We start from the raw sequence: 10,351 nt of genomic DNA, 5'->3' as shown, positions 1-10,351 counted from the left end.
AGTCAACTACCCCACAGCTGGCAACGGACGCAACGTCCCCCTGCGCGCGGGGCCGTGCCGCTCCGATTGGCTGCTCGGGGATGACCCGCCCCTTTTAAATACCTGTCGCTCCGTGACAGGCCGTCACCGGAGTTCCTGTTAGAAGGGCGCTGCCGAAGGGGCTCGGCCCCGCCCCCTCGCCTTCTCCAGGGAGCCCCGCCCTCTCCCGGTAGCTCCTCCCGCTCCGGAGGGGCGGCAATGTCAAACGGCCCGCTCGGGAGGGAGGGACGGAGACGCGATCCGGCCCTTTCCCTCCCGCCTGGATCCCGTACGCAGCCCCTTCCTGGCAGAGCCCCCCTCCTCACCCCGGCACTGCCCCTCGGAGCCGCGCGCGCGCCCCGGGCCGTCTCGGTCTCCGCCCCTCCGGCTTCTTGGCCCCTCCCCCGTCCTGCCGATGGCCCCACCCCCCGGGCTTTTGCGCGCCGCGCCATGCCCCCCCCCGGCCCGCGGGGCGGTGACGGCGGCAGCGGGAGGAGGAGGTAGCGGCAGAGCCCGGGTGCGCCAGGAGGCGGCGGCGAGGCAGCGAGGAGCGCCCAGCAAGAACGGGCGGGCTCCGCCCCGCCCCTTGCCGAGTCCCCCGCCCCCTGCCCTTCCTCCCTCCTCTCCTCCCCTCCTCCGCCTCCTCCTCCCCGCACGCGCCGGGCGGAGGGAGAGGCTGCGAGGGAGCCCCGGGTACAACATGGCGGAGCACTCGGCCCCCGACCACAAGCACAGACCCGCCGCCAACTCCGCGGCGCCGCTCCACAACCGCGCCGGGGCGGGCGGCGGCCTGTCGGGGGGCCTATCGCAGCCGGCGGGCTGGCAGTCCCTGCTCTCCTTCACCATCCTCTTCCTGGCCTGGCTGGCTGGATTCAGCTCCCGGCTCTTCGCCGTCATCCGCTTCGAGAGCATCATCCACGAGTTCGACCCCTGGTCAGTCGCCGCCGCCGCCGGGCGGGACGGGGAGGCGGGAAAGCACCGCGCCATGAGCCGCGGCGGGGGAGACCCGCGGGTTCCCTCCGCCGTGGCCGCGGGGACGGCGGGAGGGCCCCGCCGCCCGCCCCCTGCTCCGCCACTCCGCGAAGTTGCGCCCCTGCCTGTTCCCCGGAGGGAGCCGGCAGCCGCGGCCGCCCCGGGAGCCGAGGAGGAGGCAAGGAGGGAGAGAGGGAGGCGGTGCGGACGGGACACGCTGTGGCAGGTCGGAGGGAGCGTGAGGGGTCGCCACCGCGGCGCGGGAGAAGAGAAGCGCCGGGAGCGAGCGGCGGTGCCGGGCGCCGGGGTGTCCCCTGCGGCGGAGACCTCGGGAACGGGGCGGCGGCAGTTCCCCCGTATCCCTTGGAGTTGCGGCAGGACTCTCCGAGGGGCATGAGGAAAGTTGCGGTGCTGGCAGGGAATCGGGAGTCGGGCAGGAGTCAGGGGCTGGTAGCGAAACAGTTGTGCCAGGCGTGACCCGCGCTCCGGTGCGGGTCCCGCTGCCGCGGCGCCGGTCCCGTGTGTGCGGTGCGGCTTCCCGGAGTGGTCTTACTAGAGTCCTTGTCGGCCGGGGAAAGAGCAGAGTGAGGAATGTACTGCAGGAAGTAATCTTCATAAAAGTGACTTGAGGGATTACAGCGAAATGGTTGACATTGATTTACTGCCAGGTGTTTCGAAGGTGCGTTTCTGAGCCCAAGGACTTTTGCTGTTTCCCACACATCTTGATTTTTCCAAAAATTGTTTTCCCTCCTGTAGAAGCCGTCTGTTCTTTTTCCTTCTTGGAAGGGACCGAAACCATTTTATGCATGAGATCAAGAAATGCTGCACTCGTTTCTTGCAGCAAGGCGAAGTGAAAGATGACAAGACTTGTGGGGCAGGATTGTTGTAGTGCGAAAACGTGACAATTAATTTTTATACTACTGGTTACTTCATCCTGGGAGTCCGTGGGGTTTTTAGAACTTTAAGTAGGGTAAGTGGCAGATGACTTTAGAATAGTGAATTGTCGGATTTTAATTTAAGATTTTATGTCTTGGGTCTCACTGTTAATTGCATGAAGTAAAGGAGATGCTTCGTTTTTAAATGCATGCTAGATGTTCTGTGCTAAATTTAATCTGAAATTGTACTTCTTTGCAGAGCATGCACTCCACTTTGATACTTTCAAAAGCACAACTTCCTCTTTTCTACTTGTCTTTCCCCCCTCATTTCTGTCCCCCCCCACCCGCAAATGTAATCCATTCACAAATCATGGCTCAGGATAGTGGATAGAGAACAAGGAATTGCTTTGTTTTTAAATGCTGTGTGAAGTAATAAACCTTTGTGATGTGAAAGCCAAGTATCTCAAAATATCTTCAAAATGTCAAGTAATTGCCCATGATTTAAGTGTTTTTCTGCAAACACAAATGAATGGAAGAAGTGAAAACTTCAAATTAATGAAGTTAAGAATGAGGGGGAGCATAGTTTAAATACATCTACAATGAGACCATGCACCTGAGGTTTTATCCGGTGGAGTAGTTCTCTTCTGACATAAATTTAAGCATAGAGACTTTGCTTTCTATTATGGAGGAAACTTTTAAGCAACCTACATTTTTGTGCAAATTTAATCTAATTTTTATAATCAAGACTCATCCTTGTTGGATAAACTAAAATTTTACTGTGCTGAGTTGCATAACTTGTTCTTAAACCCCGAAGGACACTAAAATGGTGCTGTGGGAGTTAAGTTCATAGTAATGATCTAGCTATAAAGATAAACTCCTGTTTAAAGCAATGTGTAAATTGATGCAAAGTCATCTTCCTGAGTACACAAACAGAAGGCATTGCTGCCTGTGCTGCTGGATGTACCCTTGTTAATTAGGGAATAGATGAAGTTGACAAAACTCATTGATTTTAATGCAGGTCTGTGAGAAGCAGTTGAAATGTCAAGAATCACGCCAGTGTCGTGTTGCTGCATGCCAGATATGGTAGAGGCAAATGCACTTAAGCTAATTAGTAGGAAAGAGAACCTAAAATGGTAGAAACTGAGTGAAAACAAAGGGCTTTCTCTACTGCAAAAGCAAAATTGTTGGAAAGAGTAAAAAATGATGTTGCTCTTTTAAACAGTGTGGAGTAGCTAGGTAGGAATGGTGTTTCATAGTTGCAAGGGTCTTGCAAGTCTGCATGTAATATGGGAAAGGAGCTTATGGAAAAGGCTAGTAGCAGTGCTCTGTTTCTAGTTTTTTTTTAGCCACTTCTTTAGCAGCTTCTCCAGGTAAACTGGATTTTTAATTGTATTTTTTTTTTTCAGGACAGTGGCTGTAGACTTTGTTGTGGAACAGTTTGATATTTTCCTCAATTCTTTAGGCTTTTCCTGTCAAGCTTGCATAGGCTATCTTGCACTGTGTTGTTAAGTCAGTCACCTCTTCTCTAGTATTTGTTTTGTGCTCCAGAGAGGAAACTGAAGTATATCTGATAAAATGAGGAGCATTAGGCAAATCGTTTATTCTTCTAAATGGAAAAATATTGCTGCCTCTAAGGTGTAGAAAGCTTTCCCATTTACTTAGGAATCCAGTTTCCTGGTATGGACATATGAAACTATCAAGGGTGGGAAGAAAGGCAGAATTGCCTTGGGTTTTCTACATATTAATTGAATCAAATACCACTTTTTTTTTTTTTTTTCCTAACATCCTTTTCAAGCTGCCATTCTGTCAGTAAAATTAGACTTTGATTTGGGATAGAAGGGAGATTTTCTGCTTTTGTAAAATCAGCCACTGAGACTCACTTGTGTTGGCATTTCTTCCACAAGTGACCCAAATGCAGTACGATAGGCCAAGGCAATAGAGAGGATGGTGTTACGTTTTTGATCTCCATTGAAATACAATGCCTGGTCAAGGTAAAACCAAACTGGTATTTTGAGGTCACCATGCTGTCGCTTAAGAACTTGTGACCTGTACCTTATGGCTAGGTTTACTGGTTTGGTTTTTTTTGCACTGACTACCAATTTTGTGCAGTATTTTTGCTTTTCGATTTATTTCTCATTTCGTGTTTACTTTCCCTCCTTGAGCTGGTCCAGAGACTTTGTGAAATGTGTGTACTTTTTGGCAGTTTCTAGGTCAGGTGAGCTGAAACATGAAGTCAGGCAGCGCTGACATTAAGATGTGTCATTGACAGGCCTCCTGCATTTAATTCCAGGATTTCATTCTAAGGCCAAGAACTTGAAACATGGATAGTAATGGTTCATTGGAATGGACAGATTTCATGTCAGAAATCTGGTTAATCTGTTAGCTGCTTGGCAGCTGGGTGGACCAAGAGCTTAATTTTTGGTGATCTATACACACAAGTGCAAAGTGAAAGCTGCACCCGAAAGTACAACAACAGAATTAACTCAGTTGTTGAGTGAGCAACACAAGAGCATTCTTCTTACTGGCAGATGTTGCCTTAAATGCCAACCTGACTGCAGAACCAAGGCAACCAAAATCATGGAGCCCTTGAACAAGGGCTACTTTCTATGCACTGGTTTTCTAAAGTACAGTTCCTGCATGTCCATATGCTATTTCTTTTGGCTGCTTTCATCATATATATATATATATGTGTGTGTGTGTATATATATATGTATATATATATATGTGTGTATGTATGTGTATATATATGTATTACAAATAATCTGTACATGTGCATATGATACATATAAGATATATATATCTAGCAAGACTGTTGCATTCTGATACTGCTACCAAGTGAAATTATAACAACTTTTGGTACATCAGTAGTCTTCAGGGAGTACTGTCAAAATAGTACATTCGTTCTGTTTGTACAGTTCTTACCATTAAGTCACACATGTGAGAGCTGTATCTGAATCATTAATCATATCCTATGACATGAGATCAGACTTCTTTCCCCTGAGAATTTTAACATCCTGCTAAAAGCCAGATTAATACCAGTTACCTTGGTGAAAGCTTTCTTATGCTGGAATACCAAAGCCCATATATGTGAGCATGAGACCCTCTCCATACCAGTAGGCATGTGCAGGATGGTGCAACAGTGCAGGCATTGTCAGTTCCATTTGCCTACCTTCTCCTGCCTGGAACGATGTCTTCTACATCCATACCAACACTTGGTACTGAAGAGCACTACCACAGTCTCATATACATTTTTGACTCTTCCAATCCAGCAGCACTGATCACTCAAACCACTGACTTTTTATCTGCCATTAGGGGTGACCATTGTTTATTGTACCTTGCTCTGAGGTAACATAATTGTCCCAGTAGCATATATACCTTATAGATATTATAGCAATCCACTTTCTCATCATTGATACCATAATCTAGCGTTAGTAAAGTTTGGTGAATGGGGGTGAAGTGGTGAAAATAAACTTAAGGTCAGTGTCATTGCTTGAGTTTCAGAGACAGCAGGCAGGTTAAAGGAGGTTGAGATTTTTATCTCAGGCACCGTCAAATATTCAGGTTTTGCTACGTTCAAATCATGTTTGCCAGATGGATCCTTGAGCTGTTATAAACTTGTTTCATTAATTAAAACATAATTTAACATCTATAAATATTACATTAAGCCTTCCTTAAAATTCGAAGTGTGACTGAGGTGAACATAAAAAGGGGTATGTGGAATTGGTCAATCCCTGGAGGTTGTAGGTTTGTGTTGTAGTTACCGAATGTGATAGTTGACTTTTGGAGTAGTTCTCCTCTGTTGCCCACTGTGCAGTCCTGGTTTTTTTTTTCTTCTTGCTTGCTATAAAGCAGTCATAGTGAATTCAATGAGGTAAATGGTTAAAATACTGTAACATTTTAGTTTCCTGAGCTGAGTTTGCCACCAGTTTTTATATTACAGTTTAGTCTCTTATTTTTGAGGAAGAATATGAACGTCAGGAGGGAATGTAAATAGTGGCTGATGTTGGAGGATAAACTGTGATTGAGTGACAGAGGGAAGGCACATACAAATAAAGCCAAAGCATGTTAAGACATTGGAGCAATAGGTGATGAAGGAAGAAGTGAGTAAGAGCATGTTAACTTGGTGTTCATAAGGAGAGGGGGAAAAAATTGTGTAAAGAGGATAATGTCAATAATATCAATTACCAGTGCCCACCCAGGTAATTCATCAGGTCACTGCTTCCCTGCTAGTGCCTCTTGCTGGGAAAATAGACAGAAGATTGTGTGTTAATTGTGCTCTTGAGACTTGACAGCCACTTTGGTCTCCAAACTGGATCTTTCTTTCTGGAGCCTTTCAACCCATCACACAGTCCTGTTAGGTGAAGTACATAGATGTGAATCTGTTTAGGAAACATTTCTCATAGACTTTAGGTTTTTTTCCCAAAACAATTCCTTTTGTTTATAATCTTAGACAACTTCCAGACCTCAGGAAAGAATCTGATTCCAATCCAGTTTAAATATAATCACTTTGAATTAATTTTGAGATGTTGCAAATTTCATGAGATTGATATTAAAAACTTACTACATGTTCTTCATTCACAAGTGTTTTGATTCTGTGAAGTGAGAAGTACTCTATTTCTATTTTATTGAAATGTATCTTTTTAAGATTATATTTATTGTTAACATTTGAATTTTTTTTATATTCTTATAAGACTAATAGTTTTAACAGAATTTCAGGTAACTCAAACTTGTTTCTGCTGTTTTATTATAATAGGAAAAATATTCTAGCATAGAGTCCAGATCTGAATCAATGGGGCCTGTGTGCTTATGAAAGGAAAGGTTAGAGATTTTTATGTGAGAATAGTCTTCCAGGCTTTACCACCACACTACCACCTACCCTTTCATGAGGAGGATCCAAATCAGGCATCTTTTTTGATCACTTCTATTGCAGTATGACATGGGTTGAGAAACTCTGTTAGCACAGATTAGTCTGGCTTTTGGGATTTCTCAATTGTAAGGTATTGTTGAGCTACTTGGAGGGAGCTGTTTTGAAGGCAAGTAAATTTTTCTGTGAGGTTGATACAGTGGTAACAGTCAAGATGATGTTCACTTGACTGTACTAGAGACTTCTCTACTGCTTGTGAAATTGCAAAAATAGGTAAATATTAGAAATGTAATGGAAGAAGGATAATTTGGAAAAAGAACATTGGACAGAGTTGAAGGCAGAAACTGCTTTGTGAATGGGGAGACCTCAGGCTAGATTTGTTCAGTTGGAGTGATACAGCTGAAAAGCAATTCACTGTGTGGCCTCATAAAGTAGCAGTCATGCAAGAATCAAATCCCTGCTCTGTATCTACTGTTGTCTTCTACCATCTTTACTGAGCACATAGTGCTTCTTTCCTCACTTACACTACTTGTAATTGTGGTGAACACCTCATCAGGTTTCATGTGGGTGCAGTAATGGGGTTATGCATGATAGGTAGGAAAAGCAGTGTTCATAAACACATGCAGAGTATGGTTGAGTACAGAGGCTCCCTACAGACTTCTTTTGGAAAACATACGAGGTGAGATAGAATGTTTGCAAAGTGTTGACCCTTTTATTGATTTATGGATAGCAGAATGAGACGTGAAAAGGAAAACATATCCAAATGTTTTATGTAGGCTGGGTCAACTGAACCATCAAGTTTAGCTTTTAATGCCATGATTTTTTTTTTTAATGGTCTTCAGCAAAGACTCACAAACACTTGACTAACTAGAGCAAATGCTACTTTTAAAATCCTTGAATGGACTTTTTTTTTTTTTTGGCAGATATCCTATTATTTGAACAGCTTAACATGTTCAGTTTTTAAAACAGAAATTTGATTTGATTACATAGGGTTAGAGTGGTTTATAAAGGTTAGCTTTTGCTTCCTATCATAACTCTCTCTAATAGTCTCTAGTTTTGGCAGCCTGTAATCCTAATACTCATGTTTTTGAATCTGTCTTGTGCTGAGCTGGTGGGGGGAGGGGAGAATAAAAATTTTGGCCAGTATAATTAGCAAGACAATTCAAAATCCTGTAGGAACTAATAGGTTTTAAATGGATTGAGGGTACATTAAGTTTAGGGAGGTGTCTTTGCTGTTCCACAAGAATTCCTCTAATTTAGTCAGGTTATTTTTCATTTAATGTCTAACTGTGCATATGTTGCAGAGTTTCCTCCTGAATTTTTGAAAATTCCATTCTTGCTGCAAGCCCTTTGAGGTACATTTGTACTGACATTTAGGGCTACTCCTGAGGGCTTCTTCCTACTTAGGAGAGCCATTAGAACTGCTGCTTTTGTGCTGTGTGAGGCCTGCACCCTGTAGCAGGATGTGTGATGTTTTATTATTGTTTTCATTATTATTATTTTTATTATTATTAACTCCTTTAGCAAAACTTCTTGCAAAACACCAGTCTTGCTACTTGATTGGAGAACAAAGTGAACCTAGGACACGTATTGCTATTGCCTTTTTATAATATGTCCAGCACATAGACTTCATTTCCAGCCCCATAGCTGAACAAAGTTTGTGGTCTTCATCTGGGCTATTGCTGGGAATCAAACTGAGGTATTTTAATGTGGACAGCTGCTAGGTCTGGGCTGGAGAGGTACCATGAAATTGACCCTAATGCTGCACCACACCTTACATAAGTTGAAGCAGCCTGGGGAATGAATTTAAGGATATATATATACGAACAAAATAGATCAGCTTCTGTATTTCCCAACTTACTGCTGCTTTCCCAGGGTAAAAGCTCCTTTGGCATTTTAGAGAATTAAGTAGTTGCTATACTTCAAAAGTTCTTGCTATTATGTGAAGCAATATTCCTGCACTTTAGAAAAAGAAATGGTCTGTTTTAAACATGGAATAACTGAGTATTTGTACATGAGTGCTTTAAGAGCAGGAAATGGTATTTAAAATGTCTGTCTGCTATGGGGGACCCAAGTCCAGTATCAAATGTTACTTTTTCAGAGCCCATCTAACATAAATAATTAAATGATAATTTCTTCCGGGTGTTACAATGATATGTTATCATATCATTTTCTGTGGCAGTCAATTTATATGGGTTATTTTAGTTTGTTAGGTAAAAGAGCATGTTCAAGTTCTCTTCAGCTGATAATCCATGAGGAATCGCAAAACACCTTTTCAAAACTTGCCTCACTTAAACAAGTTCCTTGGGAAACTACATTGCAATGGAGGATGTGAGTTTGGCTTGATTATTGATTTTTGGTGGTGTTCTTAGTGGGATTACTGTTTTCCTCTACTGTTTTACACAGTATTATTTACATTTATTTAAAATAGTGGCTCACTGTATGGATAGGCACTCTGTATCCTTTTGATTTAATATGGATTTTGAAGAAGAAAGAAATAAAATGTAATTATGTAATTTTAAACTGTTCTAGCACGCAACTGGACAGCCTATGTTTTTTGAGTTCTTGGCTTTATTTTTTCAGTCTCTGTATTCTTTTTGCAATTATTATGCTATAAATGATAGCAAACTTCTTTAAATTCAAGAAGTGTTTTTTATTTATTTTTATTCTTATCCTCACAATAGATCGATATGTTACGAAAATCTAGGCATGGGAAGTACCTCTTTGAGGATGCAGCTGATTGAGAGGAGCACATTTAATAGAATGTGTGTGCTATAGTCAGAGGATTTGAAAGTAAGAGTGATGCAGAAGCAAAACATAACAAAACAAGCCTTCCTGTCCTGAGTACTTTTCTATGTTTATCCAGCTTTAGGTACATACATACCTACATACACACGCATGTGTATATATATATCGAGAGAGAGAGAGAGTCTATTGCATACGTTGAATGTGATAACTGCTTATTCTAAATTTAGCCCAAACAGCATTTGGAAGTTCAGTTAAATAACTTAGAATTTCTTAAATATTTCTTAAATATTTCTCTTGAAAAAGGCAATTTCATCTTCATGGTTGAAATATTTGATCATTTGGGTATTAAAGGTCTTTAAAACATTTTTAATTCTTTCTCTGGTAATAGATAAAATGCCTTGAAGTTGCAATTCTTCTAATTTTGAAAGTCAGCAAAACAAAATTGAAGCCTTGGCATTGTATTGATGATAAGAATGATAGTAAATGGATGTCTCTTTGACTCACTATTGTAGAATGAAAGTCATGAAAGCCAATGCAGTGTTTGAGTTTTCCAAGAAGCTGTGTAATGCTACTGTGTTTTGACTGTTTTATCTTACTCAGGTGACTAGAATGATTCATCTGTTGTCAGATGTCTGAAGGAACATCTGAAAAGCTATTGCATATGTCTCACAATTAATTTTACTCTGTAACAGTTTTAATCTTTCATTCGCCAAATAGAAAATGGATCTTGACACTGGAGACACTGGCTTAAACATTAGGAGCAGTATCTTAATTTGTGATATTTCAGGTCAGCTAGTAAAGACAACTGTAATTATTCTCCTGTGTAATTCTCCTATGGCTAAATGGGAGCCAAGGAATTTTTAGTGTTTTGATG

The 10,351-nt window shown here is 42.4% G+C and overlaps 1 protein-coding gene across 1 annotated transcript in view; it reads left to right on the top strand.

The window, feature by feature from the left end:
- The window catches only part of STT3B (STT3 oligosaccharyltransferase complex catalytic subunit B), a 51,815-nt gene continuing 41,464 nt past the window's right edge, over positions 1-10,351 (top strand). The window contains exon 1 of the mRNA XM_086850570.1: positions 1-951. Coding sequence (XP_086706696.1) covers positions 434-951 — 518 coding nt within the window. The 5' untranslated portion in view covers positions 1-433. The remainder of the gene's footprint in view (positions 952-10,351) is intronic.

This window comes from Cyanistes caeruleus, chromosome 1 (assembly GCF_971803275.1).
Source record: "Cyanistes caeruleus chromosome 1, bCyaCae1.hap1.1, whole genome shotgun sequence".
Classification (NCBI taxonomy): domain Eukaryota; kingdom Metazoa; phylum Chordata; class Aves; order Passeriformes; family Paridae; genus Cyanistes; species Cyanistes caeruleus.
This window is presented reverse-complemented; position numbering and strand designations above follow the sequence as displayed.